Source organism: Aquarana catesbeiana, linkage group LG10 (assembly GCF_042186555.1).
Source record: "Aquarana catesbeiana isolate 2022-GZ linkage group LG10, ASM4218655v1, whole genome shotgun sequence".
Taxonomy (NCBI): Eukaryota; Metazoa; Chordata; class Amphibia; order Anura; family Ranidae; genus Aquarana; species Aquarana catesbeiana.
In genome coordinates, this window is record NC_133333.1 from 135,033,109 (window position 1) to 135,055,726 (window position 22,618).

The window sequence follows — 22,618 nt, forward strand, 5'->3', positions numbered from 1 at the left end:
ATTTACCAATCTTTCTACAAGACTGTCTATCTCTCTATGTATATATCTATAGTCTCCTATCTCAGTAATCTTCCATCCCTGGTGGTGTTCTCCTCTCCTATGATGACTATGTGTGGCTGGACGTTGTTCCGGGGCTGACACTGATGAGCCATGATTGGGGTGACACAGTGCCGATATGGGATCCCAGCGATCCTCGGGGAGAGAAGTGAGAAGGGAAGAGAAGTAAAGAGAAAAGTGGAGGAAAATGGAGCAGAAATGGTCGGAGCGGAGATGAGATGTGGAGATAGCAGGGGAGAAGAGGCAGCGTGGAGAAGATCTCGCATGTATTATGTAATGAAAGAGAGAGAAGAGGGTGAATGAAATGAGAGGAGGAGAGGAGAGGAGAGGAGAGGGGAGGGGAGGGTGCTTTCCTGCGATGTACGGATCCAGGGAGTGAACGGGGAGAAGAGAAGGAATGAATAAGGAGGAGCGAAGGAAAGAAAATCAAAGCGGGAGGTTTATTGTGGAGAGATCGGTGCGGCAATCATAGCCGGGCTGAGAGTTCAGGAGGGAGCAGGGGACTTCTGACGAGGAATCCCGCTGATGACCACAGATCGCTCAGGAGACGCTCATTCCTCGGATCGCTTCTATCCTCTCAACCTCTTGTTGTGTTGATGAGGATCTAGCTGTCATCCAGCCTTCTCCATGCGATGAAGGGATAACCAGCAACAGAATGCCGGAATTTATTTGGAGATCTGTGCTAATCCTTCAGGCGAGCACTGCAATCTACACAGCAGGTAAGTGATAGCATGCTGGGGTACCCACCGCCCTCCACACAGCTGAGAGGCGAACCCTTCATATAGCAGTCAGCTGTCTGTGAAGGTTCTCATTTATCCAGGTCATGGTATATTTGCTCATCCAGGTGGTCCTGTCCTTTAATAGTGGACACGTTTCGCAGCTCATCCAAGTACTTCCTCAGCTGGAACTGTATGGACAAGGCTGGTGATTAAAGGACTTCTTTCAGACCACCCACGTTTAAAGCCCAACTCTGGGAAAAGTAAAAAAAATCTCTTGTAGTGGGGCTACCCACACACTGCAAGGGTTAAATGCTTATTTAGGTCAAGGCTGGTGGTCCTCCAGCTGTTGCAGAACTACAAGTCCCATGAGGCATGGCAAGGCTGACAGTTACAAGCTTAACTCCCACAGGTAGAGGCATGATGGGACTTGTAGTTCGGCAACAGCTGGAGGACCGCCAGTTTGACACCCCTGGGGGATGGCAAAGCAATTTTACGTACCAGATTATTTGCTCTCGCAGGAGACCCCCATGCTTCACCAGCATCCTCACATCCATTGTAGGGCTATAGGCTCCGCACTGGTCTTGATGACGTCAGAATCTGACCACCTGATCATAGGGGAGAAGAGGCTGCGGGGTCCAGTCTTGTAGTACAGAGGGGTTTATTGTACCCTAGATTTAAGCAAACCTTGAACCATTGAATGTGGGGCAGCTCCATCGCAAGAGATGATTTCTACTTTCTCCAGGGTTCAGCATTAACTTTCAAAATGCACAATGTGGACAGAAATGGCTGAAATGACATTATGGATGAGAAACGATGGCATTGGACAGGAGTAAAGTTCTGCAGCTCTGTTTAAAGGGTCACTTCTTCACACAGACTTCGGGCTATGGGTGATCTATAGTGAAATCTGTTCATGGAATCTGTTATCTTTAAGGGGCTTGAATGGGTAGACCTAAAGACTTGTAACTGTTTTATTTAATATGTTACATTTTCAAGTACTGTTTCTGACAATTTGGAGTCTCATTTCTTTTCCTGCAAAGCTCACAAAAATATAATAGGGCAGAGGGAGCAAAAAGCTCTTGTAATGGGAAATAAGCAGACAGGAGAAGATCAGTGGTCTGTCAATGGAACCCCAGAATAATGAAAGAAGCTTGAAGGTGATTCAAGAGAAATAGCTGATGCATATATTTCTAAATGAATGTATGAGCAATAGTGCAAATCAGGCTGATCTATGATGACAACAGCGGCTCCACTTACAATGGGAATGACAAAAGAATGAATAAAGTCGAGAGCAGCTGTCTGTTCTATGATAAGCTCTTTTGCCAGTAAAGTCGTTGGAATTCTGTCAGTTCGGTGACAAAGTGACCGGTGTCACTCTTCGGCATAATGCCTGTCAAATCCCATGTGGCATTTACTAATAGTAATCCAATCTTTCTGGCAGGATGGATGCTCAATATGACTGTCCATTTCAAAGCTGCTTTTCCATCCCAAAATGCTCTAAAGTTCTGTGAAAATGTCAGTCAATGCTTTCTCCTATTTTGGAGGAATGGTGACACTTTCCTAAATTGTTGTAAGTCATTTGGGCTTTAGCATTGCAAGAGTGGTCAGGATGTGCAAGCTTTAACTCATAGCAGCCAATCAGATTTTAATATACACAAGGCAGATTAATAAAAAAACAAATAATAAGATTGGTTGGTTTTTTTACACTTTGCCCATTATTTGAATTTTTACATAAACCACATTTTGATTAAAAAAATAATAATTAAAGGATAACGTTACATATCTTTGGATAGAGTAAGACAGGGCAATAAAATAAGAGCTTTGCTACCTCGTTTATCATTTTTTGCTTGTGCAGGGTTCAAATGTGTCAGTTCCACCCAACAGTTAGTATTCAAAGTATTCTCATTGGCTTGTTACTTTTTCTACAGCTGCGTATAGTTTATGCACATTTGATGTTTGTACAGATTCCATACACGCCTATGATGGTTTTAATTGGCATAATTGTGCATTTTAATTGACATGATATAACAAGCTAAGCAGAACATTTCGCCATAATGGATACTTCAAGAGTCCAAATTACCCCCATTGTGTGTGCAGGAGGGAGTTGTATAGGGACATTACATTATTAGCAACTAGCATGGTTTAAAGTTTTCTGTAATGTGCTGCAGAATACTTAAATTAATACAATAAGTATATCATGTTATAAAATCTATACAAATTATACTACTCATTGCATTTTAGTGGCTTAGTTTGCTGCGCTGCATTCCAATGCTTAAAATTACAGCTGAGCTTGTAAGACAGAATTAGCTGTTGATAATAAATGTATACATGGTGTACAGTACATCATTCATAGAATTAGGTTTTTCTACTATGAAATGAGCACAGCACTAGAGCTCCATAGAATGCAATGTAGAGCTAAAAGGCAGCGTGCTGTAGGAAACTCCAGGCTGTTTATAGATCCCTAGGGATGCATAATAGGGATGCTCACAATTAACACTTCCATGCTGCAGGCTAAATTTGTTGGCAAGACACCATCATCAGAAACTTCTAAGTCACTTGTGTTCAACCTTTATTAAAATGAGGCCCCCACTGATTATTAAACAAGACAGTGCAGGAAGCAATAATGAGATGCCATGTCCTGTATATAATACAGCTCCATTGTTCTATAATAGACTTCATTAGGAGATCAGTTCCTACATCTGGTTTATTTAGTTTGCAACACTTGGAAATCATCAATACTTTTTGCACTATCCCATTGTATAAGCAGGAAAGTGTAATTTTTCTAGGACACTCAGCCATTTTTCTAAAACTTGTTTCTGCAACCACATATTTGCAGTAGGTTATTTTTCTGCATTTTTCCAGCACAACATCGAAAAGTGCAAAAATGTCCCTAGTATTTGCACCTGCTAATTTATACCCAGTACTTAACTCTCTTCCAGGCTAAACCCTAAAACTTAAGCTGGTCAGAGTTAAAATGGAGGTAAACTTCACTTTTGAACCTGTACCCACAGATAAGCCTATAAGGCTTACGTATAGGTACATTGAATATCTCCTAAACTTGTGCAGTTTAGGGGATACTTACAAGCAATGCTGCTGTTGAAGTCATTGGCGTATGCGAGGGCTCCCACGCACATGTGCGGGAGTGATGTCACTGCGGCTCTGGCCATTCACACAGCTGGAGCTCATGAACCCACAAGGAAGACCGTGGGGAAGATGGCAGCATCGGGTATCCATGACAGTGCTGTGCAGGAGGGATCTGCTTTATAGGTAAGTCTGTCATAATGTACTAGTATGTGGTGCATACTAGTACATTATGACTTAACCCTGCAGGGGGGCCCAGTTCATTTTTGTTTCAGTGGCGGTTTATTACTGCTTTAAAGATCTCTTTCCCCAATCCACAAATTCCCCAATACATGTTGAACCACTGGATGAATGAATTTCCTCCTACCGGCCACTACATTCTGACTGCCAGCACCCGCGGCAATCAGAATACCTGAATTGTGACTGCAGCTAATTGGCTGCAGTCACAGTTCAGCTGACTTTTTCCCACCCCCAGCTCCTTCAATTTCTCAATTGGTGGTGGCAACAGGACCACCCATGGCTTGAATTTCAGGCAATCAACAGGAATCAGTGAAAATATGCGCTTTGATCACCCAAAAGGGGAAGTTCCGCTGTCTGCCTCCTCCTCCCCTCCTCTTTAGGTTTTGGCATTTCTCTTTTGGGGGAGGGGAGTGGGCAGAAAGCTGCAGGATCATTCAGAGAGTGCAGTACAGCTTCCCAAAGTAAACACGCCGGAGCCTGCATCCGAAGATGGCCGAAGAGCTGGCTAGGATGAGGATAGCGCTAGATCCTTGGACAGGTAAGTGTCCTATTATTAAAAGTCAGCAGCTGCAGTATTTGGACTGCTGACTTTTTAATTTTTTGGTTTTCAGGGTGAAGAACCGCTTTAAGAAACTCCTAAAAAAACACTCTTTGTAAGAATAGTGGTGATACTTACCTGTTCCAGGACAGTGCTTCTCTTGAAAAGCTAATTGAGTGGAAGAATTTTTAGCATACAACATACTGCAGTTCCCTCCTGTGCACTACCACCATCATCCGGGCTCCATGTCTTTATTGTGTCCAGCACTGACATAGCAGTCGTTCTTTCAAATATATATATTGAGGTTGTTTTACCCAGCCCTGAAAATTTCCACTCGCCTGCTCGCATTTGGCGAGTGGAAATTAGTGAAGGGTGATTGTGGAGCAGGGGCAGACTGGGCTGATAGTTTCCTGGCTGATCGCTTCTGGCAGAAGCGGTGCAGCCATCAGAGCGTCCCTTAAGGGGGATCCCTGCCCCCCAGGCTGCTCTGATGGCCGCACCGCTTCTGCCAGAAGGAGAGCCAGCCGGATCACACAGAGGCGGGACTTTGTTTGACAGCGGCCAGCGTTTCATATATAAGCTGTGTCACAGCAGGAGATCCGGCCAGCTCTCCTCACATTTAACAGTGTCATTGAATGAAATAATTTACGAGGGCGTGTTTAGGGGTGGAATTAGGGTCAGGGTAGGGGGTTGTGGGGCAACTTGTGGCGAGTAAATCTTAAGACCTGGCTAGTTGCTGCAGACTTGAAATTTTGAGCCCTGGGGGTTTTTGTTCCTGCCCGTTCATTCCAAAGATTTTCATAGCCCCGTCAAAGAGCACACCTAGTCTGGTTTTTCTATTTAAATTAAAGGGATCCTATCACCACCTGGCACTATTTAAAGTAGAATTCAGGTTTTAATTTTCACTTTAAAGAGAGGCAAACTTCACCATGCTTCACCGGTAAGAGAGAGGGCTCAGAAGACAGGTATTTTAAAAATCTGATTCCTGTAGTTGCCAACATTTAAAAAAAAAAAATCCAAGGGCACTTTTTTGCTGTGTGTACAGCCAGCCACTATAGGCGAAGAATGAACTTTAATTAGGGGCAGGGCTTTCTTTTAAAATAGGCGTGGTTCTAAAACAGGAGTATCATTAAACTGAAACTCCACCCAAAAGGGGAAGTTACCTTCTAAGTTCTCCTCCCTTGACATGTCTGGCATTTTTTTGGGGTAGGGAGCGGATACCTAGTTTCAACCAGTACCTGTTCCCACTTCTGCTCAGATCGCCTAGCAAGTTCCCCTCTCCAACTCCCGCAGTCTTCTTGAACTCGTGACAGGACCCAGAAAACTGCGGGACCATTCACAAACCGCAGCACAGCTCGCACATGCCTGGTTGAGGCCAACGCTGGATGCCTGGACAGGTGAGTGTCCTTTAATTAAAGGTCAGCAGCTACAGTATTAGTGAGCTTGCTTACCAGTAATGAAGGTTATCCCAAGCAGCTGGATCTCTTGGAGAAATCTTCTGTGCAGGGATACCCCATCTTCTTCTAGTCTCTAAACTTAACCTACGAGGGGCTAATAGCCTTTGGGTCTTCTTCCCTATTCACAGATGCCCCCCCAGTACACCCCTTCCACTGCTTCCCCCCAGCACACCTCTGCATCCCCCTGCACTTCCTTCAATGCCCACCCAAGCACACCTCTGCCTCCAATGCCACCCTCATCACACCTTTGCCTCCCTCAGAACACCTCTGTCTCCAATGCCCCACCCCAGCACAACTCTGCCTTCAACCCCAACCCCCTCCTCCGGCACACCTATGTCCCCAATTCCCTCCCTCCTCCAGCTCATCTATGCCCTCAATTTCTCCCCTCTTCCTTCGACACACTTATGTCCCCGATTACCCCTCCTTCCTCCAGCACACCTATGCCCCAATCCCCCCACTTCCTTCAGCACATCTATGCCCCCAGTTCCCCCCTCCCCTTCTCCAGTACACCAACATCCTCAATCTCCCCATCACACCTATGCCACCAGTCCCCCCCCCCCCCCCCCGGCACACCTCTAGTTCCATCTGGCCCCTTCTCCTCCAGCACACTTCTGGTTCCATCTCCACCTATTCCAGCACACCTATAACTCCAATCCCCCTAATCCAGCACAACTATGCCTCCAATCACTCCATCCCTTCCCAGCACACCTGTGTCATTACCATTCTGCCCCATCTTCTTTCTGATCAGGTGTGTTTGAGCCTGTCCACTATGCAGAAGCCGAGGAGTGCCCAGGAATCATGCATCACCCCACTCCTTACATGTACAGTAGGATAGAGGCGGAGAGGGGAGGGCCTGGGCGATGTTATAGTACTCCTCCTGGTGTGGTATACTTCACTGAAATGCCTTCGCTGCAAGCCTATATGGGGGTCTCAGGCTACACAGTTTTCCACCTATCATGTTCAGAAATGTGTGTGGCTGCACTTATTCCCACAGCTAAGGACACAGCTGAGGCAGGATGCCTAGCGAAAAGGCAGGGCAGTTGGCAAGTATGGAAACCCCAGCAAGTAGAATTTACCCCCCCCCCATCCTGGAACCCTAAGGCAGCTGCCTATTCTGCCTTATGCTGGCACCAGCCCTGCCTACCCTTAGTGCCTTCTTCTGTGATCAAAACTAACCTAATCCTTAGGATATGTTTATGCTAGCTTCAAAAACAGGTGTTTCATGAACATTTTAGTAGCGCCACAAATGTCTGTCAAAATTGTGTGCATTGCAGTGCCAGTGTTGTTCACATGGTTGTGTTAGCGTTACATTGCATCACAATAAAATTGACCGATATGTGTTGTTTGCCAGGCTTTGCTGCTCCCCAAATACTTTCATTGATATCAATGTAAATGTGCTGCAAAAGCACTACAAACACATCACACATTCTCCTATGGTGTTTACAGTGGATTTGAGATGTATTTGGAGAGCATTTTTAGCTGAGATGATATTGCAAAAATCCATACAATAAAAAACAACACAGAGAGGGCGTCTGGCAAGCCCTTTTTAATGTACCATAAAAACATCTTAACATATTAGGTGCATTAATTTGTGCTTAAATTTCTTTGTACGTCTAAATGAGCGCTAAATTTGTACTTTAACCCAACAGGTTTATCATCTTACCACGTACAATGTTGGTAAAGTTGAACTTAAAGGCAGATATAAAAGATACACATGAATGCAGTTCTGTAGTCATTAAAAGTGAAGTATGGGCTTTACAAAAAATAATGTATACTTACGTAGGTGGATGCAGCATCAATCCGATGCTACAACTGTCCCCCACTGCCTCTCTACCGAGAACTGAGTGATCAAGGTCCACTGATCGCTCAGTTCTCCCCTGGTGCCTGTTAGTCACTGCTCTCTGCTCTGCCCCTCCAGTGCTCACTGGAGTGCTGGGCTGGGAAGGGGACAGGAGCGGCTGGCTCTTTGTCCCAGCAGTGCAGTTGAGAAGCTGAGCCAGCTTCCAGTCCATGTATTTGGGTGGATCCCGACTGTAAAGTTGGGATTAATCCAGAGCCTAGACTGGCCGAGTAAGGTCAGCTAACAGCGAGCTTTAGCCCCTTGTCAGCTGAAAACTGGTCGCCAGAGTGCAGAATGAGCTTTGGCCATACGTCTCCTTTAACATATCATCATCCATATCTTCATTTGCCTTAGTGTTAGCCTCCTGCGGTTCCTGTACAGCAGCACTCACAGTGGGAAAGGTAGAGGCAGCACAAGGAACCAATCAGCTGTGCTGCAGTGCAGGGGGTATGGTAATAGTTAGAAAAGAGCAAAATGATAGAGCAACTGAAAATCACTGTAGTAGCCAGTGATAGCTCCAATATTCTGGGTATAGTGGAGAAGAGGAAATGGGGGGATTTGAAAATAAATGGAAAGATTGGATAAAATTTAAGAAAACAAGGAGATATATGGAAGTGGTGGGAGGGAAGGAGAGGGGGAAGCGGGAGAAATAGAAGAGAGGATAGAGGAGAGGATAGATAACTAAAAAGGATAAAGAAAGAGGGTGGGGGGCAGGGAATGGGGAGAATTAAATGTATTTATTAATGTAATCATTCTTGATCCTTGAAAAGTTTTGTATTTTGATATAATGAAAATAAATAAATAATATAACAAAAAAAAAAAAAACTATTAATCATTTTTTTGGATTAAGTCAAACATATTGCATACCCCAACCAGCTATATACTCTATAGCTATACTCTACAATGTATAATGAGATGTTTACTTTTAAAAGAGTTTTTTAAATGATCCTGAACCTGATTGGGTATTTTAGGTGAACACAGCCTAAGGTGCGAACGACTCTATTGGTAGATCAGCACCATGGAGGAAGATTGAATTCTTTCCATAGTTGATAGTACAGTGATCTGCTGTGCTTCATAATTAAAGAAAGTGTACAAATGGATAAAAAGACAGCCTCACATGAATAAATAATAAACAAGTTATAATTACAGTTTCAGATCTTTAATTGTCAAGTTCTTGAAATAGATGTTGCTAGTAATCCATATATTTACTTTTGTGACTTTTTATTTCCTTTTTGAAAAACTTTTATTTGAAATTAATGATTAATTTGTAGTTTACTATTTTCTAATTAAAGCTGCTGATCATAGTTATGCATATTTGAAAATATAATTATATTCCATTTGCAGCAAATTAGGTAAAATGTTATCATTCACATAAGTTTAGGGCTGCTTAGGTTCAGACATTCTTTTGCACCAGGTCTGATGAATATCCCATGCTCGTCTCCAGAACTTCTCTAGAGCCTCTCTCACCCTCTGGAACTCATTACCCCAATCTGTCCAGCTGTCTCCTACTCTGTACATTTTTAGGCGATCCTTGAAAACTCATCTTTTCAGGGAAGCCTATCCTGCCTTCAGCTAACAGCCAAATCTTCTACTTCTCCCATCAGTTCATCCCTCACAGTTATTATCTTTTGTTTCATCAGCCCCTGTAAGCTCGCAGGAGCAGGGTCCTCCTAACCCTAAATTGTATTGTTGCTGTATTGTCCCCCTTTATATTGTAAAGTGCTGTGCAATCTGTTGGCGCTATATAAATCCTGTATGATATTAATAATAATAAATAATAATAATAATAACAATCTAAAGAAGATGGTACAAACATGATCCAATCAGATTGTATAGTGGCCAGCTTTACAGTTAGTGTAAAGAAAACCACTGAGGAATGAAACGCACATTTTACAGGTGTGTTGTGATACCATATGTGTTAATGTGTGCAAAGCAGGGTGGATAAAAATCAATGTCTTTTTTTTATTTGATTTTTTAAATTTAAATCTGATTTTTTTTATTTAAATCTGATTTTTTTTTTATTTTTATCAAATTTATTTTAATAAAATGCTTTTGGAGTAAAAAAATCTATCTAAAGATAGTTTTCTATTTAAGATACATTAATAATTTAGTTTATTCAGCATGAAATGCAACTTAGTTATGTAGCATGAGGCTGTATATTCTGCAATATTTACATTTTTTTGGTGAACTCATTCAATGAATCCAAGCTCTGCAAGCTGAGATAACATGCACTGCATTGATGCATTCACACAATTTCACAGCACCAAGAAATAAAACAAAGTTCAGGAATATTCCTTTATCCTATTGTTTTGCAAATCTGTGTACACTACAAACTGTATGATTAAATCCGTTCTGATATCGCTGTTTTACTAACCTGACAGCTTATTATTCTTAATAGGAAACCTTTATTTTGTTTGCAAATATTAAGGATTCTAACTACTAGCAAGAATGAGTCCTTACATGCAAAGAGCCCCTGTCATTTCTGATCCATCATGGCAGCGCCTGTTAGCGGGCATCCACTCACCTGCTGCCACCACGTCCCTCACCTTGTTGTGTCACTGCCACATCACCAGACGTCCTATTAAAGTGAATGGGACTGTTGGTGAGTCAGCAGTGGGTCAGAGGTGGAGCAGCTGCAGGACAGAGATGACAGTTGCTCTTTAACCACTTACAGACCTTTTGTCCTTTTTTCCCCACAAATAGAGCTTTCTTTTGGTGGTATTTGATCACCTCTGATCAACAAACAAATAATCAATATAATAAATAATCAACAAAAAAAGAGCAACAATTTTGAAAAAAAAAAACTATATTTTTAACTTTTTGCTATAATAAATATCCCCAAATTAAAAAATAATAAAAAATCTTCATCAGTTTAGGCCAATATGTATTCTTCTACCTATTTTTGGTTAAAAAAATCACAATAAGCATGTGTTGATTGGTTTACGCAAAAGTTATAACAGCTACAAAATAGGGGATACCTTTATGGCATTTTTATCATTTTTTTTTTGCGGCGGACAGATCGGACACTTTTTTTGGGACCAGTGACATTTATACAGAGCTAAAAATAGCCACTGATTACTGTATAAATGTATAAATGTCACTGGCAGGGAAGGGGTTGGCACTAGGGGGCGATCAAGGGGTTAAGTGTGTTCCCTGGGAGTGTTTCTAACTGTATGGGGGCTGGGCTGACTGGGAGTAGAGAGATCGCTGTTCCTAATCACTAGGAACAGCAGATCTCTCTCTAACTCCCCTGTCAGAACGAGGATCTGTCTGTTTACATTGACAGATCCCTGTTCTGGCTCTCATTCCCGTGATCGCGGGTTGGCCTGGTGGACATCGCGGCAACCGGCCACGCACATCAGAGGAGCCGACATACACCTATGGCGATTTGCGGGAACGTGCCGACCTGCCGCCGTATAACGACGGTGGCTGGTCAGCAAGTGGTTAAAAATTATGATTTAAATTGGGTTGATTTAAATCAAGCCTTTTTATTAGTGATTGAAATCATGATTTAAATCGTGATTTAAACCAACTTGATTTAAATCAAATCCGCCCTGGTGCAAATTACATTGCAGCACATTACGTGAGTTAGTCTATTGTTAAGCCAATCATTTTGAACCCCAAAGTTCTAAGGCAAACAGCATACCTGCGCCACACAGGGTGATTGGGGTGTGCTCAGGCACACCTGGCACACCCTGTGCGCACGCCTATGACAGCGATACCATGGTTATGATGAACTGCGTCAGTTAAATGCTGCACGTCTGTTTTTTGGTCTGTTCCTGTGCTTTGCTGTCAATTCAAAGTGAATGGGCTGCCATAACTCGATGTACGTTAATGTGTGATACAAGGCGCTTTAACACCTCGCACAGGAAGGGACAAGTGTAAATGGTCCCTAAGGCTGGAATCACACTGTTGCCATGCGGGAACAACTCTGTTTCTAGGATACAAAAATTCGAACAGAACCACACTGTAAAAGAAGATGATACATTCTTATCTGTCTGGAGGGCAGTGACTCCGATCTTCGCTCTCTTGTAGAGCTACCAGTTCTGCTGTCCAACACTTCAGGATAGGTTGGGCAGTGTGGCCCTTGCTGTGTTCTGTTGTTTCACCCATCACCTGATACATTACTTCTGTGTCCTGGAGTGATGTAGTGTCCGTGAACCACAGCGGACAGCGGGGAACATAAACGCACACCCAGAAGTATAGACAGTAGTGGCAGCACTCATAAATATGCAAGAGATCGAAGATTGGTCTTGTCTGACACCAGAGAGGTAAGTATTCAACAACTGCTATTACAGGGAGACCCCGAACTGTTTTGGGCTTGAGAAAGGGTCACATTAAAATTTTTTTCTGCATTTTAGTGCCCATAGACATCAATGGCAACACATCAAAACACATACTGTATAATATGCATATAATAAAGCAGACATCTTACGAATGCACAACCTGCCTCTCGTTTCATTCCGTGTCTCCAGATATCTGAGGGCCCTGTCGGTGTACCTACAAGAAGGGTGGTCATCCAGAATACCTACTATTTCCTTTCATTGGCAACAGCTATTAGGCATCATGCATATGAGCAGCAAAATACCTCTGTTACCTCTGGCATTTCTTTTTTTTTACACCTCTGAAAGCAGCTCTAGGTTATCTAATGTGCATATCCACATTGGGGTTTATTTACTAAAGGCAAATCCACGTTGCACTACAAGTGCACTTGAAATTACAGTCGCTGTAGATCCGAGGGGTACATGCAAGGAAAATAAAAAAACACACGCTGAAAGTGCCCCCCCTCGACTTATACTTGAGTCACCACCGTCTGCCTACATGATCAGCGTGTCATGCAGGCAGACGGCGGCCAGCGTGTGATAATAAAGTTCAGAGACTATTCCAGCTTTCAAAAGCCGTGTCTCCTCCTTGTCTGTGATAGGCTGAACACTCCATTTCCCAGCAGTCAGTGTACAGCCTATCACGGACATTCTCTTATCCTCGTCCGTGGTATGAAAATGAGAGAATGTCTGTGATAGGCTGACCGCTGACTGCTGGGAAATGGAGTGTTCTGCCGATCACAGACGAGGAGGAGGTGTGGCTTTTGAACAGTGGAATGGCCACTGAATGGTATTATCACACGCTGATCGGAGGATGGAGATCGCTACAGGGAGGATGGAGATCGCCACACGGAGGCTGCACAGGACACAGGTAGGCTACACAGGGACACAGGACACATGCACATGCACATGTACAGGACACAGGGACACAGGACACATGCACATGTACAGGACACAGGACACAGGGACAAAGGACACATGCACACATGCACAGGATACAGGTAGGCTGCACAGGACACATGCACAGGACACATGCACACATACACAGGACGCATGCACAGGACACAGGTAGGTATACAGCTGCAGATGGGCAGTGTTGACCCTCTTTTTCCACTTACAGTAGCTGCTGCATTTCTCACCCTTGTCTTATATGTCAATAAGTTTTTCCCAGTTTTTTGTGGTAAATTAGGGGCCTCGACTTATATTCGGGTCAACTTATACTCGAGTATATACGGTAATTGGATGAAAGAAATCAGCAGAGCTTCCCCTCATTTCAGATCTTCCCCTCAAATCTACAGCGACTGCACTTCCAAGTGCACTTGTAGTACACATGTAGTGCACAGTGGATTTGCCTTTAGTAAATAAACCCCATTTCGTCATTTACAGGCATGTTTTAGAGCAGTGTTCAGGGGCCAAACAGAATGCCCTGAGCCTGCGTTCAAAGCAGTTTATCAGCATAATTTATGCCCGTATGTGCATAAATGTGCACAGGCACACGCATATGAGCATAAATGTAAACCAAAAGCCAGAATAATTGAATATCGTGGCATGTAGAATGCATTTATACTCAACTCCATACGCTCATAAACACACATACATACGCAACATTAGAGGCATTTTTCTGCCAAGTACTGGCAGAAAAAAAACCCCAGCATATTTGGAACATACATTTATACACCTGTGTACATAAGGCCTGAAAGTGGAAGAAAACCCTAACTATAACTATTCTTAAAAATGTCCGATCTGTGTACCTCCTATTTGTGTACTAATCTATTGTATTTTCAATCTGCCAGTCACATGATTCTGCAGCTCTGTGTAAGGGGGTGCTCGGCAATGGCTGTGAATTGCAGAAACTGTGATGTTACCCATAGGTTCACATGGCCTAGCTGTTGTCAACACTCCCTCCTCTCCCATGCAGCAGTCACTCACTGACTCACTGGTGGAGCCAGAGATGTGTGATCACGTGATCGGACCAGAGCAGATTAAAAATAGGTAAGAATTTTATAGAGGTTACGCAGCATAGGTAGGAGGAGCAGGAAGGGAACATTTTTTAAGAACAGTTAAAGTTAGGGATTTCTTCCACTTTAAACCACTTGCCGACCGCTGCATGTACATATACGTCCTTTTTTTTGGGGCGGATATCGTTGTTATGGCAGCAGCTAGCTGCCATAACCCCAGTATCCCCGTGTTTGTCCAGCGGTCGGCTACAAGATAAAAGTGGTCTCTGCAGCGGATTCGTCGCGAGATCCCTTTTATCGGTGGCAGGAGAGGGCCCCCCTCCTGCCGCGATCCGGTGCCCTCCGCCGCTTACCGGAGCCGTCGGCAGCGGCAGAGGCGATCGCGTCTGTCCCCTGGGCTGACATGGAGACGAGTGAGGGGAAGATGGCCCCCGCCTGTCTCCATGACACTGCAGGGCAGAAGCGACGTCAAAACGTCACTTCCGCCCATAGCTCTTAAAAAAATTTTTTTTCATTTGAAAAAATGACATTGAAAAAATGTGCCCTTTTTTGTTTATTGCATTTAAGTCAAAATATGAGATCTGAGGGCTTTTTGACCCCAGATCTCATATTTAAGAGGTTCTGTCATGCTTTTTTCTATTACAAGGAATGTTTACATTCACTTGTAATAGGAATAAAAGTGAACCAAATTAAAAAAAAAAAAAAAAACAGTGTTAACGTAAATAAAATCAAGTAAGAAGCGAAGCGAACGCATATGTGAGTAGCGTCCGCATATGAAAACAGTGGTCAAACCACACATGTGAGGTATCACCGCGATTGGTATAGCGAGAGCATTAATTCTAGCCCTAGACCTCCTCTGTAACGCAAAACATGCAACACGCAACATTTTAAACGTCCCCTATGGAGATTTTTGAGGGTAAAAGTTTGACGCTACTCCATGAGCAGGTGCAATTTTGAAGCATGATATGTTGGGTATCAATTTACTCAGCGTAACATTATCTTTCACAATATAAGAAAAAATGAGATAACTCTACTGTTGTCTTATTTTTTTATTCAAAAAAGTGATTTTTTTCCCAAAAAAGTGCACTTGTAAGACCGCTGCGCAAATACGGTGTGAAAAAAAGTATTGTAATGACCGCCATTTTATTCTCTAGGGTGTTAGGAAAAAAACAATATATAATGTTTGGGGGTTTTAAGTAATGTTCTAGCAAAAAAAAACCTGTTTTAAACATGTAAACACCAAAATCTCAAAACGAGGCTGGTCTTTAAGTGGTTACGGTAAGTTTGAATTTGGCACGGTTGTGCATGGCTCCTCCTGCATCATCCATTCACAGTGATCTGTTACTGGAGAGACTTTGGGGTTGATTTACTAAAGGGAAACAGACTGAGCACTGAGCAAAGTGCAGTTTCACTCTGCAAGAGCAGTTACTTCAGAGCTCAGTAAATGAGCAGAAGCTCTGCTGATTTCCTACATCCAATCAAGTGCAAGCAAAAATGCATTTTTTTTTTTTTAATTTTCCTTGCACGTGATTGGGTATTCTTTGCCAAGTGAAGCTTTACCTCATTTACTAAGTCCTGGAGCAACTGCACTTGCAGAGTGCGCAGTCTGTTTGCTTTTAGTAAATCAACACCTATAAGTCCTGGCACCGTGGCAGAGATACAGCTGTTCTCAATGGATTACAGGTGTGGTGACATCACCGCGATGGTAGTCCATTAATACTTCCTCCATTCCTGTAAAAATCTATTCACAGCAGCAGCTGTGTTACAATGCAGTGGCTGGTGTGTGGTGCAATGTGGCAGGACAACTGCAGTCCCAATGCATTGATTACACTATATCGCACTGTTCCTTTTTTTTTTTTTTTTCTTCTAAACAAATGTTATTAAAATATAAGTGACATGTCATTCGTTCTTTTGGCGGATTGTGTCAAACTGCACTGGTTGGAAAAAAGTATAGCCTACTTTTTTCAACACTCACTGCTTGCACACCACCTCACTGTGGTACATAGGTCACAAGGTGTTTTTGCCTTGTCTTGTGATGGGACTGTGCTGGAATTGCTACCAATGGAGCCCCACAGCAGCTGGCGTGAATGGGCCCTAGCCGAAGATCGGTATAGACCTGGGGCTGTAGGGGTCTGTGAGAGGCTGTGCATTGTACTCACAATACAGAGATCACATCTGCAATGCTTTACAGGCTCAAATGCGCACAAAAAAAAATAAAACTAAATAAATGTACATTTTTTGTTTTTTCATTATGAGTGCATTCAATATTTTTTTAATGTGCAATATGGTTTAAACATAAAACTGTTGCATTTATCTTTTTGTTTGGGTAATTTGTAGCCATCAGCATATTAATCTATTAATCTAACTGCATGTTGCTCACTCATATTGCAACAAATGTAACAAAGCCTACATTAGACCATAGCACTTCACTGCAGAAGTGCTTGGAGCCTTGGAGCTGGCTGTTGTGGATGTGAATTGTTATGAAGTACCTCATAGCTCATTCTTTTTCAGTGAAAACACTAATAAATACATATTGATCCATCAGTGTATGAGTTATATACAAACTGCAAAGCGGCATTAGGCATGCTAATAAAATCCTAGAGAAACCACTTGAGCCTGCTTTCCGAAATAAGGCTGGGAACCTTTATTTGTCTTCCACATCGTACTGTCTTATTTCTATCATCTGTATCATAGTCTAAGTATGGACATGGACACACATAGAGAGCACTTATCTTTATAACAGATAATTACACACCTCATTTTAATCCCTGCAATAGGTGAACAGTAAACTGCCATTTATCTCTTCACCTTAGTGGAGTAGATCTTTCTACTCAGCAATCTATCATCTGTCAGTCTTCCTTGTGAAATACACTAAAATGTTACAAAATGCTTTTCCATTCTTTTCTGGCAATCAAGGGCTTTAGTATCCTTGTAAGGGCTTGGCTTCATGAGTAATTGTAGAATCAAATTTGACCTATAGTACCTGCAAAGAAAATAATATCTAAATCCAAGAACAGAAATATCATATATTGTAGTTTACAAGTACTTAGATGTGGTGGCTGAATTGGTTTTCTGTCCCTGTATGACAACACTCACTCACTGTAATTATAGCCAGCTCTGGGCAAATAAAAAATGATCTTTGCGCCCGCACTGCATGGGTTAATAGCTCGCTTTGTCTAGCGGAGAAGAGAAACAGTTTTATGTACCTGATCCTCCATTCCCCCAGCAAATGGAGCTCCCCCACACTCTGGTGGGACTGTTCCTTGGTGTCATCACATCCCATGCAGGTCTTGATGATATCAGCATCCTAGACCACTGGAGCATAGGGAGAAGAAGATGTGGGGAATGGTCTAGCTGCAGGGAACAGTGAGTCTCAAAATATGTGCAACCACGTGAGATTTGCAGATGTGCCATGGGAGTATATTTTTTATTTCATAAAAATGAAATTGTAAATTGTATTGTCGCAAAAGTTAAAAAAGTAATATATATAAAAACGCAATCTCTGTCAGTCTGTCTCAAAAGCAGGCACATCCTTCACATTACATTTAAAATTAAATATATATAACAATAAATAAGTTCTTCACCACAAAAATTGTTAAATCTTTTCCGGTATGACAAGATAAAAAAAGTTTGAGAAACGCTGCCCTAGAACAAAACAAGCAATGAAACCCCGCAGTGCTGGGACAGCCCAACTTCAAGGGATTTTTAGTTGCCAGGGTTGGGCTTTAATCTACAGCAGGGGCCTCCAAACTGCCAGATGCAGCCCTTTGCTAGCCTTTATCTGGATATGAGGCACTATTCTTCCCACTGACACCAATGATGGGATATTATTACTCCCACTAATACCAATGATGGGGCACTACTCCTCCTACTGACCACTGACCTTGAGACCATTTTTATTTTCACTGATGCTGGGCCTGGGACATTTTCTACCCTCACTGACCACAATCTAACTCCACTAAAGTCTCCAGGGCAGGAAACTGGCCCTTTGAAAAGTTTGGAGAACCCTGTTCTCCTGTTCACCATAAGTGAGGGGATATTCTGTAGTAAGAGGTTCCTGCCTTTTTTAGAATGATTCTCCCTCCCAAGGGGCCACTTAAGGGGTCAATCATGGATTTTCAATGACCCTCAACTGCAAGTCTATGCAAGGGATTACATACACTTTAAAGTGGTAGTAAACCGCCGGTGATTTTTCTTTTTAATCTGCAAGGCAAAGTTATAATGTGCTGGTATGCATCACATACTAGCATATTATGTGAAACCTACCTTAGAACAAAGCCCTTCCAGCATCAAGCTGTCACCGCTGACAGGGCTTCCATTTTCACCCGTCTTCCTTCTGGGTTCATGGACTCTGTGGCTGTGTGAGTGGCCGGAGCCACGATGATGCCACTCCTGTGCATGCGTGCGGGAGCCGCTGTTTACGCCACAGGACTCATTCATTTATGAATTTATTTATGGGAGTTTACTCCCACTTTAAGCTTATTTTTAGTAGACTACCACAAATAATGTTGCATAACTGCTATAATGTATGTACATGCAAACTGATTTAATACGATAATATGAGTTAGATATTTACTCAGTGACTGATGGTGGTTGAGTTTAAGGCAGGATGAGAGTCTTGTCTCATGTGGTACCACCAAAGCTCCTCTTGCTCATGCTGACAACCTACATTTTTTGCCTATAGTAAGTATGATCAGAGGATAGGGTTTAGCAACTAAAGGCAGGTATTTGTTTCATATGATGGAGCAGTATATCAGTGATATCTAAGGTGAGATGCTTCTGACTGTATCTTCTATTCGTAGAAATCCCCCCCCCCCCCAGATTTAAAATGATGCTGTTTAGGAGTAGAAAGTACATTGTTTATTATATAATCAGGCAAAAAAATAAAAAGTAGATGCTTCTTATGTGTGTTTTATGGATTTTATGATAGGGACCCTACTTGTACAGTAATGCTTACAAAATCAGAATGAATGAATAAATAAAAAATGCATGCATAAATAAAAAGGAATAAAGCAGTGGCTGAGCAATATAAAAAATAAAACATGAACATGAATTGAGGAGGGGGGATTCATTCTACAAAAGAAGAAATTAGATCTAAAGATTTTGAAGAGAATGAGATCTCCATGGTATATACTGTATGTTATATATTTAATATGAAGTAAAACTGAGCTTCAGTTTAAAAGAAACGTGTTGTGCCTTACTTGCCTCAACCAAGTGCCATATCCAGTGCTGGAAGATTCTACCTTACTCCTTGGACTGGTTGTAGTTCCAAAGCATTGCACACCTATAGCTGTATGTACAGTCATGTGTCTATCACAGAACCAGCAATGGTCCCTATAGTTGGACAATGACAATTCCCGTAATGGATGAGTGCCTCCCATGGGATATATAAGGGACAATGTGACAGGTTCCCTTTAAATAATCAATGAAATGCCTCTATATGGCCAACCAAACTGTGAGCACTCTAGACACATACAACATATTATGCGCTTATTCCTATTTTTGGCACTCAAGGTTAGCTTATAAAATATGCATAGCTAATATAATACACACTTCAATGTCCTCAGGCATATTTGTACTGAAGCCGAAAGTCAATGGTATGAATTAACCCCTAAAATGCTTGGCATTACATACCTTGTTTAGAGGTTGCGCAGCTACTGTACACTTAGTTTCTCATTAAAAACCATTGCAAGCTTTTGATGTAATGAGTTCAGAATACTCCACATCGCATGCAATCCCAGGAGTTCATAATGCTTTGAACGTCTGTATACAACTAGCTTAGTGAATATTCATACTGAACTCAATCAATTATTCACATTGGATTTGCCTATGTTTAGCAAACGAAACATATTGAACTATGGCTTAGAAAACCTCTTTGGAAACAAGCCTGACATTGAAAACTAAAATCCTAGCTGTATATTTAGACAGAGATGTGGGATAACTTAGCTGTCTATCTTTCAGAGGCTGCAGGCATACCTAAAGTATATGTAGAGCCAATTACTAAAACCTCATGTAAGCTTTAAAATGTTAAATCATTTTCACATTTTTTTTTAAATTGCAACTTTCATTAAAATAATATCTGTTGATCCTACCATTGGGGTGCTTGTTCAGGTACTTATTGCTATAGGGTGGCAATTTTCTGTTACTGTCTCCCAGTTGTCCTCCCACATAGTCACCCTGCCACATGGGCTTTGTATAGAGAATACACGTGACTGTTTCTACAAACTTTACACAAAGCACAGTCTACTGCTGTCACCATAAGGTGAGAAAAGCCAAGATGCCATTGCTGGGGTCAGTGCACATAGATAGGAAGTAGCTGAAAAAAAGATTGCAGGACATTGACCACTTCCCACCCAGTCTATAGTCAATTGATGGCCGGGCGGGTGCTTTCCCATCCTGACTGGATGTCATATGACATCCTTTTAGGAAGCGGCGATTGTTCGGGCTTGGGTCGTGCAGCCAATGACTGACTGATCCAGCCTCCACAAGATACAGCCCATGACTGATCAGGGTTGGGGTTAACGCAGCTGATGACTGATCCAGTTTCCACGGGACACAGCCAATGACTGATCAGAGCACCAGCTCACTGCTGGTACCATGTGACCACCGTGACCAATCACAGCAGGTCACGTGACAGTTGTAACAATGGATGGCTTCCTTTCATGCCATCCATTGTGTACAATTGTGTTGCTAGCTGTGATTGGTAAATTTGATCACATGTTATAGACAGGGCCAATCACATCCCATCTGTACCATGTGATTAGCTTTGTCCAATCAATAAAAAATTATCGCAAATCGTAAAAAAAAATAAAAATGTAAATATATATATATATATATATATATATATATAACTTTTTTTTTTTTCATACTGTTACCAGTCTCAGTGTCCCTGATCTCTGCCACATGTTATATGATGATGATGCACTGCACTGGTGACAGTATGTAAAATAAAATTTAAATTTCTTTATTTTCCAAAAAATGATGATGAAAAAATTACTACTTCAAAAAACCACCATGTCTCTTACTAAATACCTTGAATTGTCTTCTTTCCAAAAAGGGGTAATTTAGGGAGTATTTCTACTGTACAGCATTTTAGAGCCTCAAGAAATAAGTCTGTCAGTACATCAGGATTGATCAATTTTCAGATCTATACCATCGTTTGTGGACTCTATAACTTTCCTACAGACTAAATAATATACATTGATTTGGGTTATTTTCACCCATGAAACGTAACAGAGTACATTTTGGGCTAAATTTATGAAGAACAATTTATTTGCAAAATTATATAACAGAAACGAAGAAACACATGTTTTTTTTTTTTTCAAACTTTTCAGTCTTTTTTTATTTATTTAGCAAAAATAAAAAACCCAGAGGTGATTAAATACCACCAAATGAAAGCTTCAGTTGTGTGAACAAAATAATAAAAATGTAATTTGGGTATAGTGTTGCATGACCGCGCAATTGTCATTCAAAGTGTGACAGTGCTGAAAACTGAAAATTGGCCTGGGCAGAAAGGGGCTAAAATTTTCCTGCATTGAAATGGTTAAAAAGAAAGATAATTACAATTGTTTATGATATACTGTACATTAACAAATTTAATGTCATTCAGTTAGGCTTTGCATCTACATTTAAATGGTAAAACCAGCCCAAATCAGCATTGGAACACAGATAAAGGAACTGTTCTACCAAAAAAAAAAAAAAAAACATTACATGACGTGATTTGCATTTTCTTGTTTTCCATGTGCTCTTAGTGATTAGTAGTGGTACACACCATCAGTAGAGTATTAACGTATATGACAGCCCACCTCTTGTATGACTAGTGAGAATCATCAAAATGCTGAAGCCTTCTGTGTGCTTTCCTTTTTTAGGTAACCCTAGGTGCAGACTTCAGTCTACCTACCAGGCACTCCTCTAAGAACATACATTTTAGCTTTCAGATAGCACGTGTGAAAACAATTCAAAAACATATTTTAGGTGTTTACACTAGCTGAATTGGAAATTTTAAGGTAATTAATTTTTTATTTGCTTGGAATAGTTTGTAAAGATCTAGTAGAGCCAAGAACAAAAGCAGTCAGATGATGTTTGAAGTCTGGGAAGCCCTATATGAAATGTTCGTACCATCGTGATCTCTTGCCTGTGGATCTGAGTTAGGTATCTCCTGCAGTAAGCCCCATAATTATGGCACATCTAAAGACGTTCCATAGTAAAACTCAAGAAAGCTAACTGGAAAAAGCTATTTAATGACACAACGTTTCTTCTTTCTTGTTTGAAATCCAATGTCTCAGTCTGAAAGACACAAGTTGAAGGAATAACTTCTAAAATAAAAGAGAATATATGATATGATCAAACGTGCATGACTGTGATATATATTCAAGTCAACTTGACTCTAGTATACAGTATATATTTCAG

At 41.7% G+C, this 22,618-nt stretch overlaps 1 protein-coding gene across 3 annotated transcripts in view; it reads left to right on the forward strand.

The window, feature by feature from the left end:
- Nucleotides 1–151: 151 nt before the first annotated feature.
- Nucleotides 152–22,618, forward strand: part of LOC141110908 (carbonic anhydrase-related protein 10-like) — a 967,215-nt gene continuing 944,748 nt past the window's right edge. For 2 of the 3 annotated variants that reach the window (XM_073602696.1, XM_073602694.1), the window contains exon 1: nt 155–776. In XM_073602696.1, the coding sequence (XP_073458797.1) occupies nt 713–776 (64 nt within the window). In that variant the 5' untranslated portion in view covers nt 155–712. Of the gene's footprint in view, nt 777–22,618 lie in introns of all 3 variants that reach the window. The other variant, XM_073602695.1, reaches the window with a different exon arrangement.